The sequence below is a fragment of the Callospermophilus lateralis genome, chromosome 1 (genome assembly GCF_048772815.1).
Source record: "Callospermophilus lateralis isolate mCalLat2 chromosome 1, mCalLat2.hap1, whole genome shotgun sequence".
Taxonomy (NCBI): Eukaryota; Metazoa; Chordata; class Mammalia; order Rodentia; family Sciuridae; genus Callospermophilus; species Callospermophilus lateralis.
In genome coordinates, this window is record NC_135305.1 from 156,595,034 (window position 1) to 156,622,982 (window position 27,949).

General features: G+C 51.2%; 1 protein-coding gene across 1 annotated transcript; it reads right to left on the minus strand.

Annotated features, from left to right (window-relative positions):
• Positions 1-59: 59 nt before the first annotated feature.
• On the minus strand, positions 60-27,903 carry Ccdc63 (coiled-coil domain containing 63). The gene is made up of 11 exons (XM_076855588.2): positions 27,895-27,903; positions 27,322-27,491; positions 24,849-25,038; positions 18,587-18,706; positions 14,732-14,913; positions 12,998-13,209; positions 9,250-9,470; positions 7,461-7,535; positions 4,818-5,010; positions 1,771-1,971; positions 60-187 (listed from the first exon to the last, which is right to left on the minus strand). Exons 1-11 carry the CDS (start codon positions 27,901-27,903, stop codon positions 60-62), a joined length of 1,701 nt encoding a protein of 566 aa, XP_076711703.2.
• Between the last annotated feature and the right edge of the window lie 46 nt (positions 27,904-27,949).

The following is a 27,949-nucleotide window of genomic DNA, read 5'->3' on the forward strand; positions in this document are numbered from 1 at the left end:
CTCAGCAGCCGAGGAGAAGGCACCAAGGCACCAAGGCACTGAGGTTAGGAACAAAACCTTTATTCTTTCGGTTGGTCGCGCTGGCCTTGGGCTTCGCTTGGTGAGGCTGTGGGCCCGCCAACTTCCTTCTGGGTGTAATTGTTTAGCACCAGCTGCCGCAGGCTGCCGTGGTCCAGGGGCTGCTCCACTGCAGAGGGGGATCACTTATGAGCAGGTGGCTCTGCCCTGCTCACGGGCACCTGAGGCAAGGATACCTGAGCCTGGCCAGGTCCCTCCACAACACTGTGGGGGGGGGTGTGAGAATCCTCAGGGCTGGGAAGGGAACCACTGGCAGAGGTTGCTTCCAGGGACGTCGAGACAATCACTGTTTCTCCTCCCGGATAGGAATGTCAAGGGTGTTTGGTTAATATCAAGGAGACAAGGCTGTGATGTGCAGTTGTTCGGGATATGCACTGCACAAAGAGGCCAGGGGTGAGTGGAGGGGCTGAAAGGCAACTCCTATTTGATTGCCAAGTCATGTCTATTCAGAAGGGCACCTTTCCCAAATTAACCTGCCCACAAGTGGCACCCCTTCTAATCCACACCCATGGTGCAGCCACACTCCCTTGGACAGAAGAGAAGACCTCATCTGTGAGTCCCTGACTGTACACTGAGACAGAGGGATGGAAAGACCAGCCTCAGCAACTCAGCTGGCCCCTGTCTCAAAATATGTAAAGGGCTAGAGGAGGAGTTCAGTAGTAGAGCGCTCCTGGGTCCAAACACCCCCCTCCCCCACACCAAACAGACAGACAGAATTGTTAAACTTAGATGCAAAGCACTCCACAACCCACCACCGGAGACACTCCACACTCCCAAGGTGGCCCCGGCTTATGTATCCACTTGACTTTGATGACCTAGAGGCCTCCCTCCTCCTCCCTCCTCCTCCCTCCTCCTCCCTCCCTGCTCCCCCCTCCTCCCCCCTCTTCCTCCCTCCTCCTCCCTCCTCCTACCTCCTCCTCCCTCCCTCCTCCCCCTCTTCCTCCCTCCTCCCCCTCTTCCTCCCTCCTTCTCCCTCCTCCTCCCTCCTCCTCCCTCCCTCCTCCCCCCTCCTCCCCCCTCTTCCTCCCTCCTCCTCCCTCCTCCTACCTCCTCCTCCCTCCCTCCTCCCCCTCTTCCTCCCTCCTCCTCCCTCCTCCTACCTCCTCCTCCCTCCCTCCTCCCCCTCTTCCTCCCTCCTCCCCCTCTTCCTCCCTCCTTCTCCCTCCTCCTCCCTCCTCCTCCCTCCTCCTCCCTCCCTGCTCCCCCCTCCTCCCCCCTCTTCCTCCCTCCTCCCTCCCTCCTCCCCTCCTCCTCCCTCCCTCCTCCCCCTCTTCCTCCCTCCTCCTCCCTCCTCCTCCCTCCTCCTCCCTCCTCCTCCCTCCCTCCTCCCCCCTCCTCCCCCCTCTTCCTCCCTCCTCCTTCCTCCTCCCTCCCTCCTCCCCCCTCCTCCTCCCCCCTCTTCCTCCCTCCTCCTCCCTCCTCCTCCCTCCTCCCCCCTCCCTCTCCCCCCTATTATATGTAATTGTCCAGCACCACCCTGCCATCCAGGGGAAGTGCCTTCTCTGACCTCAGTGTTACCAAACTGCCCTCCAAAGGCTAGTGGGGCTGATGGGAGGCCCTGCCTAGGGAGAAGGCCCGGCTCTGCTGTCCCCAGAAACCATGTGGAGGGGCTATAGGCAGATGACCCCCAGCAGGAGAGACAGTCCCCAGGGCTCCGGCCAGGACGCCCCACCCAGAGGGGCAGGCACTCACTGTCCTCTAGCTTGTCGCTGAAGGGGTCAGTCCCCAGCACGGGCGGGGTGACCTTGAGGGGTTCTGGGAGCTTCACGAGGGCAGAGCCGCCCCAGAAAGGGTTGAGGAAGGGCGGGGGCGGCTCGGTGTCCACGTCCACTTCCTGCAGTCGCACGTAGGCCTCCTGCAGCAACAGGTCGTTGGTCTTCTTCTCGATGAGGGCTGCGAGAGAGCCGGGGCATGGGTGGGGTGGCTGCGGGGACCTGCCCGTGAGAGCCCCCCAGGACCCACTTTCTCTGGGTCACACCCTGCGGTCCCCCTTGAGAAGCAGAAACAGAAGCTTCGACTTATGAAGCAAGATGGACACACAGCCTGGACACCCGGGGTGCAGATCTCGCCAGGAGGGACACTAGAAAAAGAACATCCTGAAGGCTCCTCAGGGGGCCATAGTGAAAGGAGGGTTGAGAGTGGGTTAGACTGAGAATGGGGAACCGGGAAGGGGGAAGAGCCCAGCCTTAAGCTCTCTTCCCCAATCTGCACTCTCTGCTGGTCGCTGGGTCCTTGCTCATGCAGTTCCTTCTGCCTGGGATGCTGTTCCCTACAGCCCTCCCTGAGCAATGGCCTGGCGTTTGAAGAGTTCTGGGGAGCAGTCCCTCCTTCCGTGTGCATGGAGGAACCAGCCAGGGGAGGGTGGATTCCAGGGACCTCGCCATCCGGGGGAAGTGACTTCTCTGATCTCAGTAACTCCTGGATTTGGATCATTTAAAAAACAACAACAAAATGCACACACCCCAAACTGATTCTATCTAAAAATCAGACCAGAAATATTTGCAGCTGAACTGTGCTACCGGCTCTCAGGAACCTCATAGCCTCTGATAGTAAAAGCTTTCTCTGCTCACAGACAAACGGGGAATGTCAAATCACAGCACTCTCAGGAGCAGGGGTGACAGGGTAGCTTCACATGGGGCAGTGCAGGGAGATCTCACGGGAGAAAAGGACACACACTGAGGTCTGAGAATGAGGAGGAACTGGGCACATGGACCAGTGTTCCAGAAACAGCCTGGGCAAAGGCCCTGAGGCAGGAACTGAGATATGGTGGTGAGGTGGCCAGCATCTTGGAACTTGGATCTCAAGGATCCCACCACCAGGACCTGGTCAGAGTGGCCCACCCTGGACGGTTAGTACATGTGGTTGATCATGTGGTTTCTGAACGGATGTTTCTCTCTGTGCTGCTTTCACCTTGAACCCTTTCACTGAGATCAACTGTAGCCATAAGTACCACTATGTGCTATGCCTGTAAATCCTTCTAACCCACCACTAACCAGATTCTATGAAGAATCTCAGGGTCAACTCTAAGAGCAATGAAGCCATTCACTCCAAGTGAACTCCATCGGGGTAGGTGTGCCCTCCTCTGCACCCTGAGCTCAGGGCCCTGCCTAGAAATGCAGGCAACAATCACCAGGCATTTGCTACACTAGGCACCGTTCTGAGCACTTTATTTCCTCCTTTCCAATTGGTGTGCCTTTTATTTCTTTTTCTTGCCTTATTGCATTGTCTACGACCTCATTCTGACATTGAATAAGAAACTGGGATAGTGGCTCAGCAGTAGAGTGCTCGCCTAGCATGGGTTGGACCTGGGTTCGATTCTTAGCACCACATAAAAATAAAGGCATTGTGTCTTTTCCATCTACAAAAAATAAATTTAAAAAATTAAAAAAAGAATAGAGAGCAAAAGCCCTTGCTTTGTTCCTGATCTTAGAAGAAAGATATTCAGCTTTTTACCATTAAGTATGAGGTTAGCTATGGGTTTTTTGGTTTGTTTGTTTGTTTGTGGATGCCTTTATCAAGTTAAGAAAGATCCCTGTAGCTCTAACTGGTTGGGAGTGTTTACCATGAAGGGATATTGAATTTTAGTAAATGCTTTTTTGCATCTATTGCAATGACCCTGAAATTCTTTTCCTCAAAGAACTCCTCATTTATTTATTCCTCCCAATAGCTTTATGAAGTAACTCTAGGGTTTAACCCTGCTTTTTTTTTTCCCAATATTTAAGAATAGAAAGCACAGAGATGTTCAAAAACTTGCCCAGAAGAATACAGGTAACGATAAATGTTGGTGAGGATGTGGGGGAAAGGCACACTCATACTGCTGGTGGGACTGCAAATTGGTGCAACTACTCTGGAAAGCAGTATGCAGATTCCTCAGAAAACTTGGGATGGAATCACCATTTGACTCAGTTATCCCACTCTTCAGCATATATCTAAAGGACTTAAAATCAGCATACTCTACAGGAATGAGTTCTCAAGCCTGGCCACGTCAATATTTACAGCAGCACAATTAACAATAGCTAAGTTATGGAGCCAACCTAGGTGCCCTTCAACAAATGAATGGATTAAACAAATGTGGCATATATCCACAATGGAATATTACCCAGCCACAAAGAAGAATGAAATTATAGTATTTGCGGGTAAATGGACAAAACTGGAGACAATCATACTAAGTGAAATAAACCAATCCCCAAAAATCAAAGGCCGAATGTTCTCTCCGATATGCAGATGCTAATCCACAATAAGGGGGTGGGGAGAATAAAAGTTCATTGGATTAGACAAAGGGGAATGAAGGGAAGGGAGAGGGGATGGGAATAGGAAAGACAGAGGGATGAATCGGACGTGACTTTCCCATGCTCCTAGAGGAACACACAACCAGGGAGACTCCACACATGTACAACCACAGAATGGGAAGTTATAACATGTATGTATGCTATGTCCAAAGACACTCCACTGTCCTGTCCGACTAGGAAGACCATATTAAAAAAAAAGAAAAAGGAAAAGAGCCCTAAAAAACAAGCAAACAAAAACAAAAACAAAAACAAAACAAAAAATTAAAACCACCTTGTCGGAGACCACACAGCTAGTCAGGGTGTAAATGGGATTTGAACCCACGCAGCCTGGCTCTGGTGCCCGGGCTTCACCTCCAGGCTCACCACCTCTGCAGGAATAAGTTCTCAAGCCTGGTCACGGAAAGCACTGGAAAAGCTCGCTAAGCGTTGGACGGCCCCAGCGCGACTCACAGAAATACTGGGCCAGGTTGGCGTCGGTGACTTTCCCCGTCTCCCCCAACTGCACCAGTATCTTGGAGGTGTCGCAGTTGATCTTCTTGAACAGATTCTCCACCGAGGTCTTGAGATGCTCCAGGGTCTTTCTGAGCTCGCGGTTTTTGTCTTCGTACATGTTGGCCTCCTCCGTGGTCTTCCTCAGCTTCTCCTGGGGGCGGACACCAGTTCCCCGGGGTCAGCCCGCTGGACGGGACTCTCCAGGGGAGGGGGCCGGGAACCCTCGGGGGTCCGGATCTCCAGCCACTGGCTTCACCCCTCAGAGAGGGGGTAGGACCAGTTAAATGGCCCCAGTTGTGCATTTAGAAGAGAGGCACCACGATGAGTGGGGCCCACCGCCTCATTCCCCTTAAGGTGAGTCCTCACCTGGGCTTTCTGAAAAGGAAGGAGCGCGGCGCAGGACACAGCTCTGTGTGTCGCCTAATCGCATGGAATCAGGCCTCACCAGCCAGTGTCCACAGGTGTTCTCTGTTTTCCTTTTCTGTTCCTCCCATCCTAGGAGCTGCAGGTGCTGGCTGCCATCCCATAAACAGTTCTCACCATCCATGATCTAGAACATCTGCACCAGCCCAGTGGTTTCCAAAGTGGGGTCCCCAGACGGGCAGGGTCAGGTCACCAGGGATCTTGGGCGTGGTGCAAGTCTGGGGCCCACCCAGACCTGCGGGATCGGGCTGAGGCAGGCGTCTGAGTCTCCAGGTGACACTGGTGCACAGAGAAGTTTGAGACTCTCTGGGAGCCCACTGTATCTCAGCCTGGGTGACACACTGGGGTCACCAGTGAGCTTTACAATATTTGCAGCCTGTGCTCCACCCTCTGGGGGCCAGAGCTCACTGGCTCCAGTTGTGACTAGTTGTGACCAATTGTGACCGGGGCAGCAGGGAACTTTGAGGACTCCAGGGATTCTGACCTGCAGCTGGAAATGAGAATGGGTGCATCCCATCCTGCCACCCGCTCCCTGAGTTCTCGGACTGCAAAGCAGTCCTGGGCCCTAGGAGAACCAGGGAGGGCCACACGGGGCTCGGGAGGTCACAGGCACAAGTCATGGTTTTACAAGTCTCCCCAGCCATGAGCAGCAGGTGGGACGACTGCCCCATTTTACAGATGAGAAACCTGAGGCTCAGAGAGGTTAGGCCACTGTTCCAAGGTCACACAGCTAGGAACTAACTGTTCTGAGAGCCTTCCCAGGATCCCAGTGAGGGAGTAGGCTCAACCCTTCTCCCAGAGGGGCAGAAACTGGTGAAAGGAGGGGGTAGGAAAACCTGGGAACCTATGCTATTAAGACAGATTCTCCCGCTTAGATATTTGCACTGGAAAAGGAGTCCAAAAGTCAAGCTAAAACCTAAGGAACAAAGAGCTAATGCAGGGACCACGGGCAGAGGGGGCTGGCGGCCTCTCCTGCCCGCCCCGGCAATGCCTGTCTCCACCCCAAAGAAGAGTCTGGACTCTGGGTGGCCCCAAGCGAGGATTAGGGACTGCAGGCAAGTATTCTTCGTTGGGGTGGGAGTCCTCCTGAGACCTGGACCCTGCCTGGGGGTCTGCAGTGCCCCTTCGCCTTCCCCCTGAGCCATGGCTCTGAGCCCAAGCACCTTGGTGGCAGCACGTGCTCTGCTGCCCTCCAGTGGTCAGTTGGAGGATAGCACCTTCATCCATGTGGACCCCGTGCCCCAGGGACCCTGACACAGGCCACAGAGGTGCCCCAGGAGAACGGTTCCTGGGCCAGGAACTCTGGATTAGAGGAGGACGTTGGTCAGACCTCCTGAGAAGTTCAAGGTTTTGACAAGTATTTGCTATCCATTCTCCCCTTACGCCTTAATGACAAGACCTGACTGACTGTGGGGTGGCAATGAGGGCCCCTAAGTTATATTCCAAACCTGCTTTGCAACATGGATGGTCAATGAGATGTAAATACAGAAATCATTTAGCTTGAATCTTCTGGAAAATAACTTAAGCTGGTTGACAGATAGCAAGACCCCCTCCCCCCACCCTTTATGTTTGTTTACTCCCCACTTTCTCCCTGCCTGGAATGTATATGTGATGGCTGGACCTGTGGAAGCTATGATGCAACCACAAGGAGCTGTTGGGATTACAGGTATGCTCCAATCAGGAGTTAAATGACCTGGCACATTTGGAATGTAAGCCACGCACACACTCAGGATGGCAAACTAGAAAGCTAGAAGGAGCCTGGGCCATGGATGACATTATGATGGATCCCTACCAGCCCTGAAGTGCCAATCTTCTGATGTATTTAACCAGGAAACTTCTGTCTTGCTTAGGCCACTGTTATCTCGGGTCCTTGTTATTAGCTGCCAAGTACAACTTAAATGTCATAACACATCCCAGCTCCTCGAGGTTGGTCAAGTGATTTTACCTCTGTGAACCTCAGTTTCCTCATCTGTAAGTTGGAGAGATCAACAGCGTCCACTTCCAAGCACTGAGTCCAGTGCCTGGCACATAGTACCTGCTCAGGAAATGTGTCTGGATGCCACCCAGGCCAGCCTCAGGTCGTGGGGCTAACAGCTTCCTGCTCCAGGTACCAGCTGACGGGCTGCCTGATCCACAGACAACAGAGACCCCCCATCCCATGCTCTGCACCCGGCTCACCTCGAGCTCCTTCAGGACAGAGCGGCTGTCATCGTGGGAAGACTGCTGCTGGGATCGCAGGTGGGTGATCTCATCCTGCCGGGGAGAAAATCCACTGTGAGGAAACGGGGTGCTCCTCTCCCCTACCACACCTCAAAAGAAGCTGTGCCTCCAGAGGCCTAAGAGGTGTTTTTGTTTGTTTGTTTGTTTGTTTTGTACCAGGGATTGAACCCAGGGGCACTTGACCACTGAGCCACCTCCTCAGCCCTTGTTATTTTTTATTTTGAGACAGGATCTTGCTGAGTTGCTGAGACTGGCCTTGAACTTGTGATCCTCCTGCCTCAGCCTCCCATCCGAGCTGCTGGGATTACAGGCATGCTCCACCACATCTGGTCCCAATCAGGAGTTAAATGACCTGTTCAAGAGTCTTAGAACCTCAGAGCCGCTCCTAGGCTTCGGAGCTTCGGAGGTTTCTTAATGAAGAGCAGAGTGATGGCATGGGAGGGTGTGAGGCGTCCATTCTGGAGATTTCCTAGGGGGCCGTCACCAGCATCTTCTGTGAATAGTGGGGACCTTCTACCTGCAGTAATACGGACTGTGGTCATCACATGTCGGTATTAGAATGTGGCTAGTGCCACTGAGGAACTGGTTTTCCAATTTTATTTAATTGCAATGAATTTAAACTTAAATAGCTACATGTGGCTAGTGGCTACTGCATTGGTCTGGGCAGCTCCGGAGCAGAAGTTCTCAGACTCTAGCAAGAATCCCCTGGAGGCTTGTGAAAACGCAGATCACAGGTCCCCAGAGTTTCTGAATCCAAGAATGTGCATTTCTAACAAGGTCCCAGCTTCAGAGACCACGGGGAAGCCGGGTCTTCAAGTGTTGTATGCCTGTAATCCTGGCAACTTTGGAGGCCAGCCTGGGCAGTTTAGCAAGATCCTGTTTCAAAATAAAAAGGGCTGGGGATGTGACTTGGTGGTAGAGCGCCCGGGTTCAATCCCAGTACCAAAAAAAAAAAAAAAAAAAAAAACCAACCTGGAGTCCTCACATCTTTTGCTATGGCTTGTCCTTGTCCCACTGGGTCTAGAGAGACGCTCCCTCCTGCAGAGTGGAAACTCAGGCCTCACCTGCCCACTCTCCCTTCACCACGCTCGGCCCGCAGAGCACATGCAGTGCCGCTCTTGACCACCAGGGGGCAGAAGCGATGAGCCGAGCCCGAGAGGCCTGGCGGAGACGGACTGGGGGCGGGGAGGAGGGGGGAGGGAGAACTCGGCTTCGCGGGGGGAATAAGGGCCAGAGTGGTCAGATCTGATTTTCCAAGAGAAACAGGAAATGCGATTTGCATGTGGAATATACTGATTTTTTCAAATGTTGGAAACTAATAAATTAGCAAATTAGCAAGTAGAGGAGCAAAAAAGAAGGCAGGCTGCATTTGGCCAGTCTGCTGCACCCTGGGACCCGCCCTGCAGCGGGGGAATAAGAGCCAGATATATCGTAAATAGTAAATATTTTATGCTTTGCATCTCTCTGGATTATAAAGTATGCCATGGATTATAAGCGTCCCTACTGGAGGTAGAGGGGACCCGAACCCATTAAATGTACGTCTTAAGTGAGACACAAATGCCAGTTTCAGAGAAGTTAGATCGTAGGGGGAGTTGGGGGAGCACACAGCGATGCTTGCTAGGCTGGTGTGACCTCGGGGCCCTTCTCACCGCAGAGTAGGTCTGGAACATCCCAGGGAGGGTGCCCTAGGGAGGGCTGCTGTGGGAATAGGTGGTCCCAGACCCAGGCAAACAAGAGCTGTCCCCACCTGGATCCCCTGGATCTTCTTGTTCATCATCTCCATGTCGTTGTTGAGCTCCATGATGTAAGTAAACCTGGCAAAGTTCTTCTCCTCCTTGGCCAGGAATTCCTCAATGAGCTGGCTCAGGTTCCCATCCTCCACCAGCTTCATCAGCCGGAGGTGGGCCACCTGGTAGCTCTCAAAACTCTCTCCCTTGCTATTCTTCCTGTGCCTTTTTGTCTTGAGAGCTAGAGAAGAAACAGTGACAGTGAGGAGCCCTTCTGCTCCGGGTCAGGCAGATAGCATGTGCTCCACAGCATGGGGGCCCTGTCCTGGGAGGGCGGGCACTGGGTTTTTCCAAAAGATGGGTCAGAAGCTCCACTATTTCCACTTCACCAAGACCTAATTCAGTATTCACTAAGTGCCAGACACTGGGCGAGGCTCTGCTGACACAAAACCCTGGCCCCAGGGAGCTTTTCAAGGAGGAGTCAGACAAAGAGAGGAAAGAAAACAGGATATACAAGTAAACAGAAGAAGAAATCCGCTTAATACCATTGCGGCTGGAAGAAGGCACGTCAGGCACAGAGATGGGGGTCCTGCGTTAGGTGGGTAGCCAGGGAAGGCCTCTCCGTAAAGGTGACGGTTGAGAAGAATGAAGGTCAAGGCAGTGGCCAAGTTAGTCTGGGGACAGAAGATTCTTAGGAGGTCTCAGAGCTTGGTGAGTTCAAGGAATGAGAACCTTCAAGGAAGTTCTTCTCTGAGTCTCACTCTCACTAGCCTAGAATCACAGAATCCCTGAACCCAGACTTATCTCTCTGATTTGGCCTCCACATGGCAATCAGAAGGTTCTTTCTAGATCTTTCTGGGCACATGACATGATGTGGCTCACATGATGTGGCTCCCCATGGTCCTTGGGATCAAGCTGAAGTTTCTCAGCATCATTTATGATCTGGTCTCCTCCAGGGCCTCCTGTGACGGGTTCCCTCGTGTCACCTCCTCCAACAGGCCCACCCTGACCACCCTAGATAAAGCAGCTCTGGGTCACTGCCTGTCAATTACCCTCTTTTATTTTCTTTGTGCTCTTGGGTTTCTGAGAACCAAAGAATCAACTTTAAAAAGAAGTTTAAGAATCAGCTTAACTTCTGTGTTTTATTTTTATGTTTTTCAAATCGAGGGGTACCAGGGATTGAGCTCAGGGGCACTTGACCACGGAGCCACATCCCCAGCCCATTTTTGTATTTATTTAGAGACAGACTGAGTTGCTTAGGGCCTCGCTATTGCTGAGTCTGGGTTTGAACCCATGATCCTTCTGCCTCAGCCTCCGGAGCTGCTGGATTACAGGCATGGGCCACCGCGCCCGGCTTCTGTGTTTTCTCACTTGTTGGATCCCCTGAAGGGTCAACCCTGTGAGGACAGGATCTCTCTCTTATTCCTACTGTGTCCTTTCTGCCTCTCCAGCTGCTGGCATGTGGTCAGTTGGTCCCTCAGTGTCCCTGGAGGACTGACTCCAGGACCCCTCTGCACTCCAGCCCAGCCATCCCACCCCCAACCTTGCCTTGGCTGCTCTTGCTATCTGGATGCCTGGTGCCTGCACCACTAGTCTTGTGTCCTTTAGGTCGCAGGCTGTCCCCTCTCCTGAGACCTTCATTGGCTTCCTCCATCCCGTGTCTGTCTTTCCTCCCAAGGGTCTGCCCAGTGCGAAGTGTTTGTGTCCTTTGTATGTGTGTTTTCCAGGGCTCTGTACCCAGAATGTAAGCCGCACGACATCAGGGCTGTTATGGTTTGAATGTGATGTGTCCCCCAGAAGCCCAGACGTGAGACAAGGCAGGAAGGTTGAGAGGCGAAGTGACTGGCTTATAAGGGCCTCAACCTAAATGGTGCACTGACCCCGAGAGGGTGGTAGCTGTGGGCAGGTGGGTCATGGGTGTGATCTGGGGGTATATGTCATCCTGGGTGACATCCTGCTTCCTTGTGGCCGTGTCCCAGCTGCCCTCCTCTGCCACCCTCTCTCACCATCCTCTCCCGCCATGATGTGAGCCTCACCTTGGGCCCAGAGCAATGGGGTGGGCCATCCATGGACTGAGACCTCGGAAACTCTGATCCCCAAATAAACTTTTCCTCCTCCAATTTTTCTTGCCAGATCATTTGGTCACAGTGACAAAATAATTAAAAGCTAACAAAGGGTGAACACAGTTGTGGTCACTGCTCCCCTCTGGTCTCCAGCATGGTGCCCGTTTCAGGCTGTGGTCAGGAAGTCTACTAAAGATTAGAAATGGATCAGGTGGGTGGACGGTTGGATGAGGGGTCCAGAGATCACAAAGAACATGACCCTGACAGATCACTCTGAGGGCAAAGGGCACAGGAGGGACAGGACTAAGAATGAGGAGAGTGGTGGTGGGAGGGAGTCCTGGACCTGTCACTCACATTGCCATGGACCTCGGGGGGTCAGTGACAGAGCCCACTTCTCATGCTTTCATGGGGTCATATGGAACTCACATGTGCCAAGTACCTAGGAGAGGAGCTTGCACAAGCTGGTGGCTCCAGGACCCCTGGATGATTGGCAGGTGAATCGAGGGGTGATGGACAGGTGAATGCATTGGTGGGTGACTGACTGGGTGGCTGGGTGGGTGGGTGGACACTGGCTGGGTGGTTGGACACAGGCCCAAAAGGTGAAAAAGCTGTGGGTCGTTATCGTAGAGGAAGACATGGGCTCCTCAGAAGCTCTTCCAGCAATGGTGCCGAGTGACTGACCAGGAATAGGCAGGAAAAAAACAGAGAAGAATGAATCCAAGGGCCAGGGGTGCAGCTCAGCAGGTCCTAGGCCCTGGATCCCCTCCCAGCACCAGAGAAAATGAAAACCAACATAGCGGAGGGGGCGGGGCGGGGGCTCTGGGAAGGGCGTGGCCCAGCAGGCCTCCCTCCCGAGGTTCCCCAAGGTCCTTGGGGTCAAGCTGAAGTTTCTCAGCATCATTTATGATCTGGTCTCCTCCGGGGCCTCCTATGCTGTCAGCTGGCATCCCAGGACTCAGGGTGAACGGGTCCCCGTGCTTGCCCTAAGTGGTTAGGGGGCTCACCGCGCTCTACTGCCACGCCTGCCCTTGGGAGCACACGACTGTGCTGTGTGCTAGGCACAGGAGCCTAGGTGACGGGTCCCCAGGAACACAGTCTGTGTGTGCGCCCCTCATAAATGACATGTGCCAGGTAAGGGAGGGGTCATTGCTCTGTGTGGCTCTCCGTGAAGTGTGCACCTCTGGTCTCCACTCCTCGGACCCTTGCCTCCTGTTGATTTTGTGCCCTTTTACTGTGATACATCACCGCCATGACTGTGACCCTGTGCAGAGTCCCTCGGGATCTCTTGGTGAGTCATCAAACCTGGCCTGGTCTAGGACACCCTGACACATAGATACTGCTTGGGACATGTTTATCCTAAAAATCTGGGCATTGTTTCTCTGAAATTTGAATTTAACTAGGCATCTTTTTTTTTTTTTTATTCTTTTTTAGTTGTAGATGGACCCAGTCTCTTTATTTATTTTTATGTGGTGCTGAGGATGGAACCCAGGGCCTCACGCATGTGAGGCAAGTGCTCTACCGCTGAGCCCCAGCCCAGCCCTATTATTTTTTTGTGCTAGACTTGGCGACGCTACCACAAGGAGACTGGGGAGCGCTGGGGGGTGGGGTGGGGGGGTTGTGGGGGGTGGAGGTGGGGTGGGGGGTGGGGGAGTAGTGGGGGGTGGTGGGGGGGGTGGGGGTGTGGGGAGGTGTGTGGGGGGTGTACCTTCTTCCTTTTTTGAGTCCTCCTCCAATTCCATGCGGTCCTTCTTCTTGACGAGCAGGAAGGACTTGAGCTTGGCCTCGTGGTTGTAGAAGGACTTGAGCTTGGCCTCGTGGTCGTAGAGACGCTCCAGCTCTTGGATCTCCAGGTTGTACTCAGAGATGTCCTTCTGCTGGCGGTCCTTCATGGCAGCCATGCGGGCCATGGCCTGCATGCTGCGAGGATGCAGGGGCTGAGGTCCCCAGGCACCTCACTCTCTTCCCTTCTCCCTGTGGCCCCGGGGCTTCCTGTCTGGCCAGCAGCCACCAGGTCTCCTACTGACCAAGGACTTTAGGAGTGGAACAGCCTAACTTACTGGAACGACTGGAGCTGCAAGCTCTAGGCCATGCACAGGAAGTGTGTTTTCCCATTGTCATCTCTGTCTCATCATCATCCTCACTACCAGCACCACTGTCATTATCATAATCATCACCAGCATCATCACCACCATCACCATCATCACCATCACCACCATCATCACTGTCACAGCCATCACCACCATCACCATCACCATCACCATCATCACCATCACCACCATATCATTACCATCATCACCATCACCACCACCATTATGTTACCACCATCACTACATCACCATATCATCACCATCACCATCACCACCACCATCACTATCACCATCACCACCATATCATCACCATCACCACCACCATTACCATTACCACCATCACCACCATCATCACATCACCAAATCATCACCATCACCACCATCATCACATCACCAAATCATCACCATCACCACCATCATCACCATCACCACCACCATCAGTGTCACAGCCATCACCACCCTCACCATCACCATCATCATTATCACCATCACCATCACCACCACCATCATCACTATCATCACCATCACCATCCATCACCATATCATCACCATCACCACCATTCACCACCACCATCACCACCATTCACTACCACCATCACCACCACAATTACCATATCACCATCAACATCACCACCATCACCATCAACACCATATCATCACCATCAACAATGTCACAACCATCACCACTCTCATCATCATCATCACCATTACCACAACACCATTACCACAACACCATCACCATCATCATCATCAACATCACTACCGTCATCATCACAATCACCACATCACAATTAACATTACCACCTCCACCATCAGCACCGTCATCACCACCATCACCACATCATCATCAATATCACCACCGTCATCATCACCACATCATCACCACTACCACCTGTCACCTGTCAGTCACCGTGTCCCAGGCACTCCCTCATCTTATTGACCCTCTTTCCTACCTAAAGAGATCCTACAATGATGTGAGGCGATGGAGCAAAGATTCAAGTCCAGATTCCTCTCACTCTAACATCTGCTCTCTCCACAGCCCGACTGCAGGCCACAGAGAGGCCATGGAGACAGTCCCTCAGGACCAAAGGCAGGGGCTCCCTAGGGGACAGTATCGAATAGAGGTCTGCGTATTAACTCCAGCACACCCACCACTTACCTGGATTTCAGGTAAGTATTTTAGTGTCTCTAAGCCTCCTTGTCCTGGTCTGTAAAAGGGGGACCTAGGGCCGCTGTGAGGGCTAAAGTCACACACAGCCTCTGGCCTCAGCTGCACGCAGTCAGTGCTCAGAGTCATTGGGTTTATGGTCTAAGGTCCCCCAACACACCGCGGTGGCACCTGCCCAGCACACCTCTGCTCATAGGCCTGAGAAGACTGCTCAATGGCCAAGTTCATGGTTTTCTTCTGCGATAACAGACTCTGGCACAGCTGCTGGTAGATGTTGTCATAAGTGGCCTTCTCAAACCGCAGGTTCTCAATCTCCTGACGGAGCTTGGCGTTGGTAGTCAGCATCTTATCAAAGTGCTCAGTGACCTGTTGGAAGGGCTGTGTTTCAAAACAGGGCTGCTCTCTGGGCTGTAAGACAAGCGTCCAGAAGGCAGATGGAAGGTGGGAAAGTCCCACACGCTGCTTCACATCCCAGGCCATGGAACAACCATTGGGGAGCACTGGGTGACGGTGGAGTGGGCCACCAACTGGCTAAGTGGCCTTTGCTGGATTCTTTTCTCTGGATTTCAGATTCCTCAATGACTTTTAGACCTAATTTCCAGTTTGGGGTCATTACATGAGAGACAGGAACAAGTTAAATGACACCATCAGAAATAACTGGCCAAGCTGGCCATGGTGGCACATGCCTGAAATCCCGTTGACTCTGGAGGCAGGTGTAGGAGGATCGCAAGTTTGAGGCCAGACTCAGCAACTTAACAAGACCCTGGTGCTTACAGCTAGATGATTCTCTGTGTCAGGGGCTGGGCTGGGCTTCTTAGCATGTTAAATATCACTACCACCCACCCCCAGTCCAGCTGTGACAAGCTAAAGTGTGTCCCTCAGAAGGCAATGTCCCTCTAGGGGCAAAATCATTCTTGATTAAGAGCCACTATTTTAAATTTAAAGAAACTTAAAAGACCTAACAATTGTATGAACCTTGCTTGAACCAACTTTTTTTTTTTTTTTTTTTTTAAAAGAAAGAGTGAGAAAGAGGGAGAGAGAGAGAGAGAGAGAGAGAATTTTTTTTAATATTTATTTTTTAGTATTCGGCGGACACAACATCTTTTTCTGTATGTGGTGCTGAGGATCGAACCCGGGCCGCACGCATGCCAGGCAAGCGCGCTATCGCTTGAGCCACATCTCCAGCCCTTGAACCAACTTTTAAAAGACATTTTTTGGTTCAACTAGAGAAATTTTAGTAGGGATGGGGTATTGGGTCACGTGAAGGAAATACTCATTTTGTAAGATGTGATATTGGTATTGTGATTTTGAAAGCAAATGTTTAATTGTAAGAGGTGAAACTGAAGAAATCAGGGCTAAAATGTCATGATACCTATAATTTACTTTAAAATACTCGAGGGTGAAAAACGGTAAAGCCATTAAAGCAAATCGTTAACAATTATTGGATCAAAGTGATAGGTATGTGGGGGTTCATTGTTTTTTTCCCTCTAATTTTTTTTTGTACATCTTCATAAATTTGTTTTAGTTTTTTTTAAAGATTTTTTTTAAGTGATGTGGGTTACACTATGGGAATATGGGTTGGTACAGTCACTATGGGAAACTTTATGGAAGTTTCTAAAGAAATTAAAAGTAGAATGACCCTACGACCCTCTTCTGGTATGAGCCCAAAGGAAATGTGATTGGCAGCTGGGAGCAGGCAGCCTTGCTCGCTGTAGCTGAGGCACAGCAACACCTAGTGTCCATGACGCATGAACAGATCAAGGAACTTGCACACATGCATGCATGCACACGCATACACACGATCAATATTCAGCCTTAAAAAAAAAAATCCTACCATTTGCCACAGTATGAGTGGATCTGGAGGACATTACGCTACGTGAAATAAGCCAAACACAGAGGGACAAATGCTGTGTGATCTCACTTAAGTGCAGGGTTGGCCACAGAACAGAAGTCACGTGACAGAGAGAAAGACAGTGGTTACCAGGAGGGGTGGGGAGCTTCAAGTCAGAGGATGCGAGGGAGCAGACGTGTCAGATGAACAAGTTAGAGTCGCAATGTGAGGATGATGGGTAATAAAGTCCTACTGTGTTTGGAATCCCTGGGAAGTGAGTAGATTGTAGCTACTGTCACCACAAAAACATGCACAACCATATGACATGATGGATATGTTAATTTCCTTTGCTACAGTCACCACTTTACTCTCCACATGTATTCCAGAACATCACCAACTATGCCTTAAATATACATGATAAAGCTTATTTTTAAAAATAATTTTTTTAAGTTTTTTTTTTTAAGGTGATGTGAGCCAGGTTTGGTGATGCAGATCTCTAATCCCATCGACTCTGGAGGCTGAGGCAGGAGGATTGCAAGTTTGAGGCCAGTGTCAGCAACTCAGTGAGGCCCCTAAGCAACATAGTGAAACCCTGACTCGAAATAAAAAATATAAAAAGGACTAGAGTGAATTTCTCCCATAGACATGGAAAAAGAAACAACTACAAAAGAGATTCCTGACAGTAAGGGCTTGGCTCCCATCAGAGGTTTTCAAAGCACATTATGAGAGATGTTAGGTTTCTGCAGGGTCAAGGCGGGCTTAATTGAGGTAGCCAGCCATAAAATTTAAGGGAGCTCTAGTGGTCAAGTGTCAACACAGTATCTCCCCAAGCCTGAGCGTGAGCACTTCCTTAAATTTTAAACCCTGGACTCTTGGCAGGTTTCCCTGTGGGGGTCTCCGGCTGCCACTCAGGGGAGGGGAGGCCAGGGAACAGAGGTTCTTACTGTACACTCGATTGTGCAATAAAAGATGTGACCTACTAGGAGGGCTCTCAGGCTCTCTGGAGTAAGTGAAGGAGATTTCAGGGTCATGGGTATTCTGGGATCCGGAAGTCATCTTTAGAGATGGCCCCTAATCCACTCGAATGCATAGCCAGTCCTGTCCAGTGTGAGGGGAAGAGGGGACCAGTTTGGGATCCAAAATCCCATCTCTCCGAGACATATGAGGCGACCTCGCTACAGAGTGCCTGGGTAACGCCTGGTGGTCAGAGTTTGGAGGAAGCTAAGAGTTTTGCACAGTGAGGCAAGGACCTGTCCCCCTCTGGATGCAGGAGCTTCTGGGCTGTGAAGTGTCCCCACCCAGCCTTCCACCCCTTCTCCTGATCCTCCAGGGGGAACCACCTCTCCTCACTCTGCTGCCACACAGTTTAGACTGGGCTGTCCCCGCTCTCTGCTACCACTCTGGGGGAGAGAAAGCCAGCCAAGAAGAATCACAGGCCTCAGGTCCCTGTATTCCATTCTTCTAACCACAGTGATTGATTCAAGGGTGGGCACATGATCCAAGCTGATCCAATGGGAACCCCCCTGGGACAGGCATATTAAACCCTTAGGAAAGAGACGCTCCCTTTCTGCTGGCGTTTGATCATGTCTGGGGCTACCCAAGGATGACGTTTACCCAGGGGAGAGATGGACAGAGAAGATGTCCAAAGGACATGTTTGGAGCACCTGCATCCAGCTATGCCTGAAGGCTCCACTTCTATCTCTGAGTTTTTCAGATCTTGGACCAACACTTTCCTTTTTGTCATTGTTCTTTGGGGGTTTTGTTTGTTTGTTTAAAAGTCAGCTAGCAATTTAGAAAATCCTACTTAATACAAAAGTCATTGTGAATTGAGGATGATCATGTAAGGCCTAATAGCTAAGAGGATGATGTAGTTCAATAGCACAACAGTAAGTCACTGGCTATGACAAGAAGCAAGGTCTCACTGCCATGGTGAAATCTAATTCTGCTTGCTGAAGAGGGTAGGCATCCCCGGGACGGTGGGACGGGCGTGGGGCAGGTGGAAGACAGCAGCACATGCTAAGGTAGATGGGACAGAGTGCAAAGAGGGTGGATGGCAAACTCTAGACTGCTTCCTGCCCTGTCTGCCCATCACTGGTTCACCATCTCCTGGGTCCACAGGGAAATGGGTGTGGTCTGCCAATGGTTCAGAGGACGCCCTTCTTCACCATGAGCAAAGGGGGTGGGGGGAGAGGGGAGCACCCCACATACCCGATTCAGCCGGCTCTCCAAAATGTGTATCTGTTTCTGCAGTTTCTGTGGGTTGTTGGCCTTCTGCATTTTTGTGAAGATCTGTTTTTGGCTTGAGATTTTTTTTTCCATCTGAACAATCTGCAAAAGAGAGACGGAGCTCGAGAGCAGGCAGCTGTGTTAGCATCTGTAGGGGTATAGATTCCGCAGTGGGCTCTCTGAAGAGGGCTAACGCAGAGACGGAAATACCCTTTCTTGTCCTGTCAATTCTTCTCTTTTGGATGTCTGCTCAGTTCAGCTTAATCTTAGTTTTGGGTAAAATGAGGCAATTTAGAGTGTAGGATCTTGGGCTGGGGCTAGGGCTCAGTGGAAGCGCACTTGCCTGGCATGTGTGAGGCACTGGGTTCGATTCTCAGCACCACATAAAAATAAAGGTCGGTCAACAACTAGAGTGTGGGATCTCACCTGTGCATGGAAATTCCACTCACCTGTGGGTATGAACTCTGCTTCCCTAAGCCATGGTCTCTAGCAGAAATGAGTGTACCCCAAGGGGCCGTCTGGGACCTTGAGCAGGTGTTGTTTGGCTCTTGCAGAGCAAGGGTACTTTGGGCATTTGTTGGGTTGGTCAAAAAATGTCACACATGTCATGACATGTGAGACAGCATCAGGCATTCAAGCTGTGTCTCCCATCCCTTCCATCCCTTGCCATCTGGACACTACAGATATTTAAAAAAAAAAAAAAGCCTTTATTTCACTTATTTATTTTTATATGGTGCTAAGGATCGAACCCAGGGTCTTGTACATGCGAGGCGAGTACTCTACCACTGAGCCACAAACCCAGCCCCTAAAACTGTGTTTTTGTTTTTGTTTTTTTTGCAAGGGTAAAAGGAGTACAATTTATTCAAGAACAGAGCTCTCACAGGGTGAGAGCAAGTTGCTGGCAAACTGTCTTTTCTATGTAAATACACTGTATTTTTCATTCAGTTCTAATAAACACTGACTGACCCAGGAACAAAGTGACTTTATAAATCAGAAGAAAGGGCTGAGGATGTGGCTTAAGTGGTAGCCCGCTGGCCTGGCATGCGTGAGGCACTGGGTTCAATCCTCAGCACCACATAAAAATAAAGATATTGTGTCCACCTAAAACAAAAAAAAATTTAAAAAAATAAAATAAATCAAAAGAAAGCAGTTGGACTGAGGCCACAGCTCAGTGGCAGAGTGTTTGCATGTGGGAGACAATGGGTTAGATTTCAGCAAAAAAAAAAAAAAAAAAAAAAAAAAAAAAGTGGGGGGTGCAGGAGATGTAGCTCAGGTGGTAGAGTGCTTGCCTTGCATGCACAAGGCCCTGGGTTTAATCCCCTGTGCTACACAAACAAAATAAATTGTTCTGGAACTTTACCAAGAGTTTGTCACCATGAAAACAGCAGCCCTTGGCCAAATCCTGCCCACTGTTTGTTCTTATTAATAAAGTTTTATTGGGACCCATCCACAGCCATTCACTTACGTATTGTTAAGGCTGCTGCCTTCAGGCTACTCAGGTGGAGTGAGGTTGTTTCAACAGAGACTGTAACTTACAAAGCTGAAGTATTGACTGTTTGGGCCTCTACAAAATGAGTTTCCTGGCCCTGTTCCTGATATACCACGCCAGAACATTCAAATATGGAAATAAATTTAATTGTAGTGTAAATAGCTTTTCTTTTATTTCTTCTTTACACTATAATTAGGACATCACAATGATTTAAAAGAGTAAGTAAGCGGAACTTCTTATCATCTATGAATTGCAACAGGGTATTTATTGGTTGTTGAAAAGAGGTCTTGGCAAAGGATGTCGAATGAAAGGAGCCAGACATGGAGACATACTTTGAAAGTGGCCATTTACATGCTGTTCTATATGCAGGCAGAACAAATCCATGATGTGGGGATTAGGACAAGGGTTCCTCGGGGGTAGTTAGTGGAGGAAACGGAGGCAAGGCCCTGGTTTTAGGAAAGTCAAGTTCCTTGGTGAAGCCAGGGAAAGCAGTTTTGGTGGAGGGGACGTTGCTCCGAACACTAGGGACAGAAGTGGAGACAGCCCCAGCCCTAGAAAGGGAAGCAGAGAAAGTAGAAAAATCTCCCTGAAACTTCTAGAAAGGGGGAATGTGGGTGGTCACCTGCAATCCCAGGAGGGTTACGTTTTGTGTTTTGCTTGGTTTTTAGGTTATTTGAAGGAGGGGAAGAGAGGGACCCCTTGGAGAAAGAGAGGTAGATGGAGAGCTAGGGGGCAGTTGCTCTGAGGCAAAGTTTTTTGGGGACAGGGGCTAGGGAGACCTTGGTCTGGAGACCTGGCCCTGTAGACCAGGTCACCTCCTCCTCTGAAGCAAGCAGATATGGCCCAGGGTGGAGGGACGCAGCGGGAGACACGGGGAAGGCCTGGCTGCCAGAGTCTTGACATCTGTCCAGGGGACTTCTTGTTAAGCAAAAAAGAAAAAGAAAAAAGAAAACCCAAATAACTTAAATGCCCTGTGTTGTCCTGAATGGAATCCTGGGAGTGAAAAAGGACATGAATGGAAATACCAGTGAAATCCCAATAAATATGGTAGTCAGGTTCACAGTCATGTGCTAGTCCTGGTCCTGATGAATGTCCTAAAGTAACCTACGATGATCACCTTCTGGGCAGCAGCATGAAGGGCCTGTAGGAAGCCTCTGTGTTACCTTTTTAACTAATAATTCTGTGGATTTAGAATTATTCCAAAATACAAAGTTTACTTAAAAAAAAAAAAAACAAGAGATAAATAAATACCCCTTGACTGGAGCCCCTTGGTTAGGTATTATGTTACCTGCAGCCCAGAGCATGCCTAACAGACACACTGTCCACTTTCTACAATAGGACAATGAGCTGATTCTGATTTCAGATAAGTGAAATACACCCCATATCCCAGCTGGCAGGGGAGAATTTTGATGTCTCTATCCTTCAGCCCCCGAGTCCTACAAATGCCCCCCCTCGGGGTCACTGTCCCTTAAACCTCACTCCATAGATGTTCAAATGTGTCATTTCCACCCTCTGCTAGAAATGGGCACAGCCAGCTGCAGTGTGCTTGGTCTACACCCAGGCAAAGATCCTTATTCTCCACCCACCCGTCAGCCCCACTGAGAAGGAGCAGCTTGACCAGAGTCCCAGGAGTCCCCAGGCTAGCCTGAAAATGTCCTCTGAAGAAAAGTGCCCTTCGAGACAGGCGAGGACCAGGTCCCAATTGAATCAGGGGCACTTTATCTTCTGGGGTTTGGGCTGTAACTAAGGGGTGAGGCTTTCTGGGGAGAACCTGGTATGTAAAGAAAGCAAGGAAATAAGGGGTCACCACTATTTAATCATCCCTTCAGAGTGAGAAGTTTGTCTAGAGGCAGCTGCTGGAATTCACCTTGGAGGATGGTCTGAAGCCCAGCTCCTGTTCTGGGTTTGAGGGGTCCTCAGTGAAGGAGGCTTTGGTGCCTCGGGGTGAGTGACAGAGTTTGTCACCCACACTGAGTCTGCCTCTGGCTGGGGTCAGAGACCCCTGAGCCAAGATTAGGCTGCTGGATTCTGGAAGCAGTTGTGTCAGGGGTCCTGTGTCAGCACCCCTGAGTTTCAATGCCCTTCATTTGTCCCCACACCTTCATGAAGTCTCTAGGGCACAGTCCCTGCTGTCACTTTGAGACACAGAAAGATAAATCTATTGCCTGCAGTCGCAAGCTATGGCCAGGTGGCTGGCATGAAGCAATATGAGCCAACTAAAAGAAAACACATCCTGGGTTTCAGGGGGAAAAAAACCCAATAACACAGAGTGGTTGCACACCTGTAATCCCAGCCACTCAGGAGGCCAAGGCAGGTGGATCAAAAGTTAAAGGCCAGCCTCAGCAACTTAACCAGGCCCTAAGCAAATTAGACCCTGTCTCAAAATAAAAAGGGCTGGGGATGTGGTTCAGTGGTAGAACAACTCTGGGTCTCATCCCCCTCAAAATAAAACAGGCTGGCAGAGTGCTGAATTGTGCATCTGGAATGCTTCCCCAAAGACCTGTGTGTTAAAGGCTTGTTCCCCCAGAGAGGTGCTATTAGGAGCTGTGCCACCTTTAAGAGGTGGGGCCTAGCGAGAGGTCTGCAGGCCAAGGGGGCGTGTCCTGAGGGGGCTGGCAGAAGCCCCTACCTCTCCTCTTTTGCTCCCCGGCTCACCACCATGAAGTGCTGCCTCCACGCCCTGACATCGCTGCTCTGAAGGCATGCTGCCCTCTTCACTGGTTACCCTGGAGCCACCAGCCTCTGCTCCTCCTGATTAAGTTCGCCATCCTGGCCCCTTTGGTGTCTCTAAGGCTGGAGCGGCTCTGGTGATGCTTGGAAGAGCCAGGAGCCTTGGGCTGAGCCGAGGGAGGAATGGATTCCCCAGCCTGGCGCTGTCTTCCAACAAACTTGCTACGTCCTCCCGGGGCCAGGCAAAGCCCCATGAGGCTCCAGCGACCTCCTGCAAGGACGAAGCTCTGTCCAGGGGTGGAGGACACAGGAAGGAATTCTGGAGCCTGCCTGTCCCGGGATGAGACGCAGCCAAGAGGCTCTGTATGGGGCCGTGACACCACGATCTTTTGAGGATCCCACACTAGGTTGGCCTCGCCTAATGCTTCTCAAGACCCGTGTCCCATCTTTTCTTCAATTCCCCTCTTCACTTTTTGCCTCCTTCCTCACCCACCCATCCATGCTTATTAAACACCTGTTCCCGTGCCAGACAAGAGAAGGGCCGAAAGCAAGGCGGATGGTCCCCGCCCTCAGAGAATGACAAGCCAGTCTTGGAAGTGAGCCTGGGAGGGCAATGAGCAAGGTGCTCCCGGCAGGCTCAATAGGGCCATCTAGCGGGGAAAGATGAAATAATGCCTGAGCTGGGACCTTAGGGATGAATAGGAGGTCACCAAGCACAGAGGATGGGAAGGGCACCCGGGCAGAGGAACAGCATCTGCAAAAGCCTGATGAGAAGGAGGGCACTGTGGACTCAAAGGACATGAGGACCGAACACCCAGGTGCGGGCAGGGGATGGGGAGGCAGGAGGGCCACGGTGCAACAAGGCCCAAACCTACTAGAGCATTTGGTCTGACCGCAGAAGATCACTGTCTGAGGCAGAGAAAAGATGTAATGAGATCTTTTGGATTCATTCAACCGGTTACTATTTATTGAGAACTTGCCGTGTGCCAGACAGACAGGTGTGGGAGTGGGCATTATTACCACGGGGACAGAGAGGACATAGTCCTACCCTCATGGATCAGACAGACTGATGAGACAGACATTAAGCCACCCTTTGTCAAGTCAGAATCACAACTGTGAGAAGAGCTTAGGAGGGAGGTACCATGGGTGCCTTTGAAGAGGGTAAGGGGCCGTACAGCTTAAAATCTACTCCCTACCCTGTTCCATGCCAGAGGCTGAGCTGCAAGAATCCAAGATGGCTCCCTAAGCAAGGATTGGAGGGTTAAACAGAGAGGAGTCAGGTCTTTCCTTCCTCCGGCTTGCTCCAGGTCCACCCCACATGCCCCCGGTAGCTGTCCTGCAGATTCTCAATGTGCTTGCTCACACCCTTGAAAACAGCCCCGCCTAAACCCTGGCCCAATGCCTGCTACTGAGGGTGCTGCCTGCTCCCAGACAGCAGCCTAACCTGTAGAAGAAGATACACTGCACCCTGGAGAAAGGACACATAGAAGGCCCCCCAAGAGGACAATTGGGGTGGTGATGGGGGAGCATGTGCAAAGACCCTGAGGTGAGCCAGAAAGGTGGGCAGGGACTGGACCATGCAGGGCACTTCAATGCATAGTCAGGGACATGATCATTAATGCCACCCAGTAAATCTTAACTCTTTGCCATGGGAAGGTAGTACTTCCTGGACACCTGTGTGGATGGGTAGAGTCACATGACTATCTTGAGCCAACAAGGCTCCAGGGCCAGTGTGAGGCCCTCCAGAACTCTCCTCTTCCCTGACGTAATGCCTGGCAGTGTTCCAAATGGGTGCTGCCCGCCCCTGGCCACCCATGGTACATATGCAGGAAGAGGCCTTCACTGTTTGAAGGCATGGAGCCTGAGGAAGGGTGGCGTTCGCTGCTGCAGCCTGACCCCACTGCCCCTGGTTGATGCCCCAAGGACGGGATTGTGGTGCCCTGGGATTAAGCCCAGAAATTAGGAGCCCCGAGGACACAAGGGTGGCAGCATTTAGGGGAAGTCAGGAGGAGGACAAAGAGGTCTGCCTAAGGCATCCTGGGAATGCCCCCTCCCCTCCTGCTCTGGGTGACCTTTGAGTCGCACCTTCTCGTCCAGCTCCACCAGCAACTCCTTCATGGACTTAATCATGGCCTCGTAGTCTTCCTTGGCCTGCAACAGGAAACGCAGCTCAAGGTAGTTTTTCTGATTCAGATCCAAGTTCTTCGAGGACTTCAGGAGACTCAAAACCAGGGTGATCTCATTCTGCTCTGCTTGCAGGGCCTGGATTTCCTTGCTGTTGGGAAAGCAGCCTGTGGTTAACCTGGAACCTCAGGAATTACCTTCAAGGAACATTCTAGACACTGTAGCCTGGGAGATGTGTTTCCCACCTGGGTGACCAAAGTCTCCCCTCCAGGTCTAGAGCCCTGATTGCCTGAGATCCAGTCTCTGTCCTTGGAGGGCCAATGATTGACTAAGCTGACATGGTCTCCTCCTCTCCTTTCCTCTGTCTACGCTGAAGGAGGGCTGGAGTGGGGATGCAACTCAATAATGGGAAACCACACCAAGGCCAGGTTTTTGTGTTTTGCAGAACCACTGCCTCAATGTCCTTTGGGAGCCTGGAGAAATGCAGAATCTCAGGCCCCAACCTGGAACCTAGTGGATCAGATGCTCCTTGAGTGTTCCGTAGGCTCATAGAAGTGTTGGAAGCAGGGCTCAGAATACTAAAGAATGTTCTAGGGAAGGGCTTGGCAAACCTCATTCTATAAAAGGCCAAAGAGTGAATATTTTAGGCTTTGGGAGCCACGGGTCTCTCTTGAAAGCTCTAAATTCTCCCTACAGTGTAAAAGTGGCCATAGGCAATGCATAATCTAATAGATATGGCTGTGTGCCAATAAGACTTTATTTACAGAGAGAGGCAGCCAGCCAGATCTGAACCCTGGGCCATGGCCTGCCAACCACCGTCCTGTAGGACATTCTGTAAGGATGGGAATGTCCTCTATCTGCACCATCCAGGAACACCCATGGAGGCACATGTGGCCAGTACACATGGGAAATGTGACTCGAGTAAACAAAGAACTCTGTTTTCGATTCATTTAATCAGTTGCAACTTCAATAGTCACACATAGCTGGTGACCAGAGCACCTAGTCTTCTCAGCTTGCAACTGGACTTTCTCCTCTTCTTTATAGAAGGGGGTCTTTGTTAAGGTAAAGAGAAAAGAAAAACAGCTCCACCTGAATCAGGCGTTTGGTGCGGTGGTTAAAGCTAAAGGAAGGTTTGTCTGTTGTAGACAGCAATCGGACTGGGTAACAGAGTGAGGTGCCCCTAGATTTTAAAAGCGCTCCCTCTCAGGGTGGCTTAAGTGAGGGGTGGGCATTTGGAAAAAGTGCCTGAGGGCCCTGCCCTCAGTTCTGGCTCTATTTATAGGTGCTAACTGTAAAGAAACTAGACTCCCTGCTCTTCCACCCCTCCCTTCAGTTCCACCAAAGTGAAACCAGATCAAATGGGGCGAAGTAGCCACACCAGGAAGGAGGCATCTCTTGATGCCCACCAGGCGTCCACTGGGAGTCAGATGGCCAGGCACAAATGTGCAGGTTGTGGGCAGCACCACCCTGGAGAATGCCCACAAAACATCACAGATGTGTTGATTACACTTTTCTAGGAGACACTTTTTCTTGTTCTAATAAAATCCCTACGTAATGACCATTTTTCCAACAGATGGCAGTAAAGTATCTTGGGAAGGGATGCCTTTTAAAAATTCACAGGGATGTCCCATGTGGACCAGCCTCGGCCCTGATTAAGTGAATCCAAGGGAAATCTAAGGAACCGTTTTCTCCATCCTTTGAACTTCACGCATCATCCAACAGTGAGATTTTCTAACAGTGAGCTTTCTGTAAACACTACGGATGCAGATAAGGCATTAGATTCCCGCGGAGGGAATCTCAGAATTCCTGCTTCTGTTTGTTTATTCAACTCTAGGGAACACCTTTCTATTGCCCAAAGAAATACACACACCGTTGTTTCTAGGGCAACCTAGTTTCATATATTCTATCATGAAGTTCCCCTAAGGACGCACAAATAGGGAAGGCCAAGGGTTTGCACAGCCCAAAGAACTCCCCGAGGCCGGGCCCCGGGCAGGGATAGCCACGCCCACTTCTCCTCCCACGGCCCCTCCCCCACTCAGCTGATTGGACCAGGAGTAGACACCTGACCCAAGCGGAGCCAATCACACTTCCCCTTTCTCGTGGGACTTTGGGACGGATTCCAGACTGTGGCCCTGGGTCACTGGCAAACTCAAGAGTTGGGGACAATCATTTTCTTCCAGCCAAGAATGAAGTTTGGAGAGAGGACAGGAAAGAGAGACAGAGGCACCAGAAAGCCTCCCCTGGGGCCTTCCCTGAGGGTGGGCGCCCTGCTCCCCGGGGTCCTCGCCGCGCCCTGGACGCTGACAACACCCGCTTCCTGCTGAGGCCGCGTCCAGCGGGTTTCCCCTGGAAGTGGAGCCTTTCGACGAAGGACTGGGTTGAGGAGAAGGTGAGCCCGGGAAGCCCAACCCCGCTGCCCTCCAAGGTCACTCACTGCTGGCTGGAGAGCTTCAGCTGGCTGCGGAAGTTGAAGGACTTGCGACTTTCCACCATTTTTCGGAACTGCAGCCTCAGCTTCCGAAGCTCGGCCTCCGCCAGCTGCTCCTTGGTCTTCTCGGAAAGTTCCGGAGGAGTTACCGAGGTTTTTCTCCTGTGCTTCTTCAACTGGTTGAGATGGTGCGGAGAGCGAGGGGTGAGGTGAGCAGAAATGCCCGCACTGGGGCACAAGGGAGGATGGCTGCCTGCACAGGGCTGGCCATGGCTGGCCACCCAGGATGAGGTGAATGCTCGTCTGCTACATGGAAAACCGGCCCTGGGTTGCCAGGATGGCGAGATGGCTCCTGTCAACACTGCGTACTCAAGAGGTTCCTTGCTATGTTGGGAAGAGGGTATTCTTTGGGGCCCTGGGTTCAAGTCCTAGCTCTGCCACCTTTTGTGACCTTGGGAGAAAGTCACTGGCTGTCTCTGAGCTTCCAGGCTCCCATCTAAAAAATGACAAAGAGCTAATACTTGTGAAGTGAGTGTACAGCAGAGTGCCCAACTGTCCCCAGGAGCTGCGGTTACCTACCACCGGCATCTTGAAGGAATTGAACTTTCCCTCTGTTCAGACACTGGACCCACGG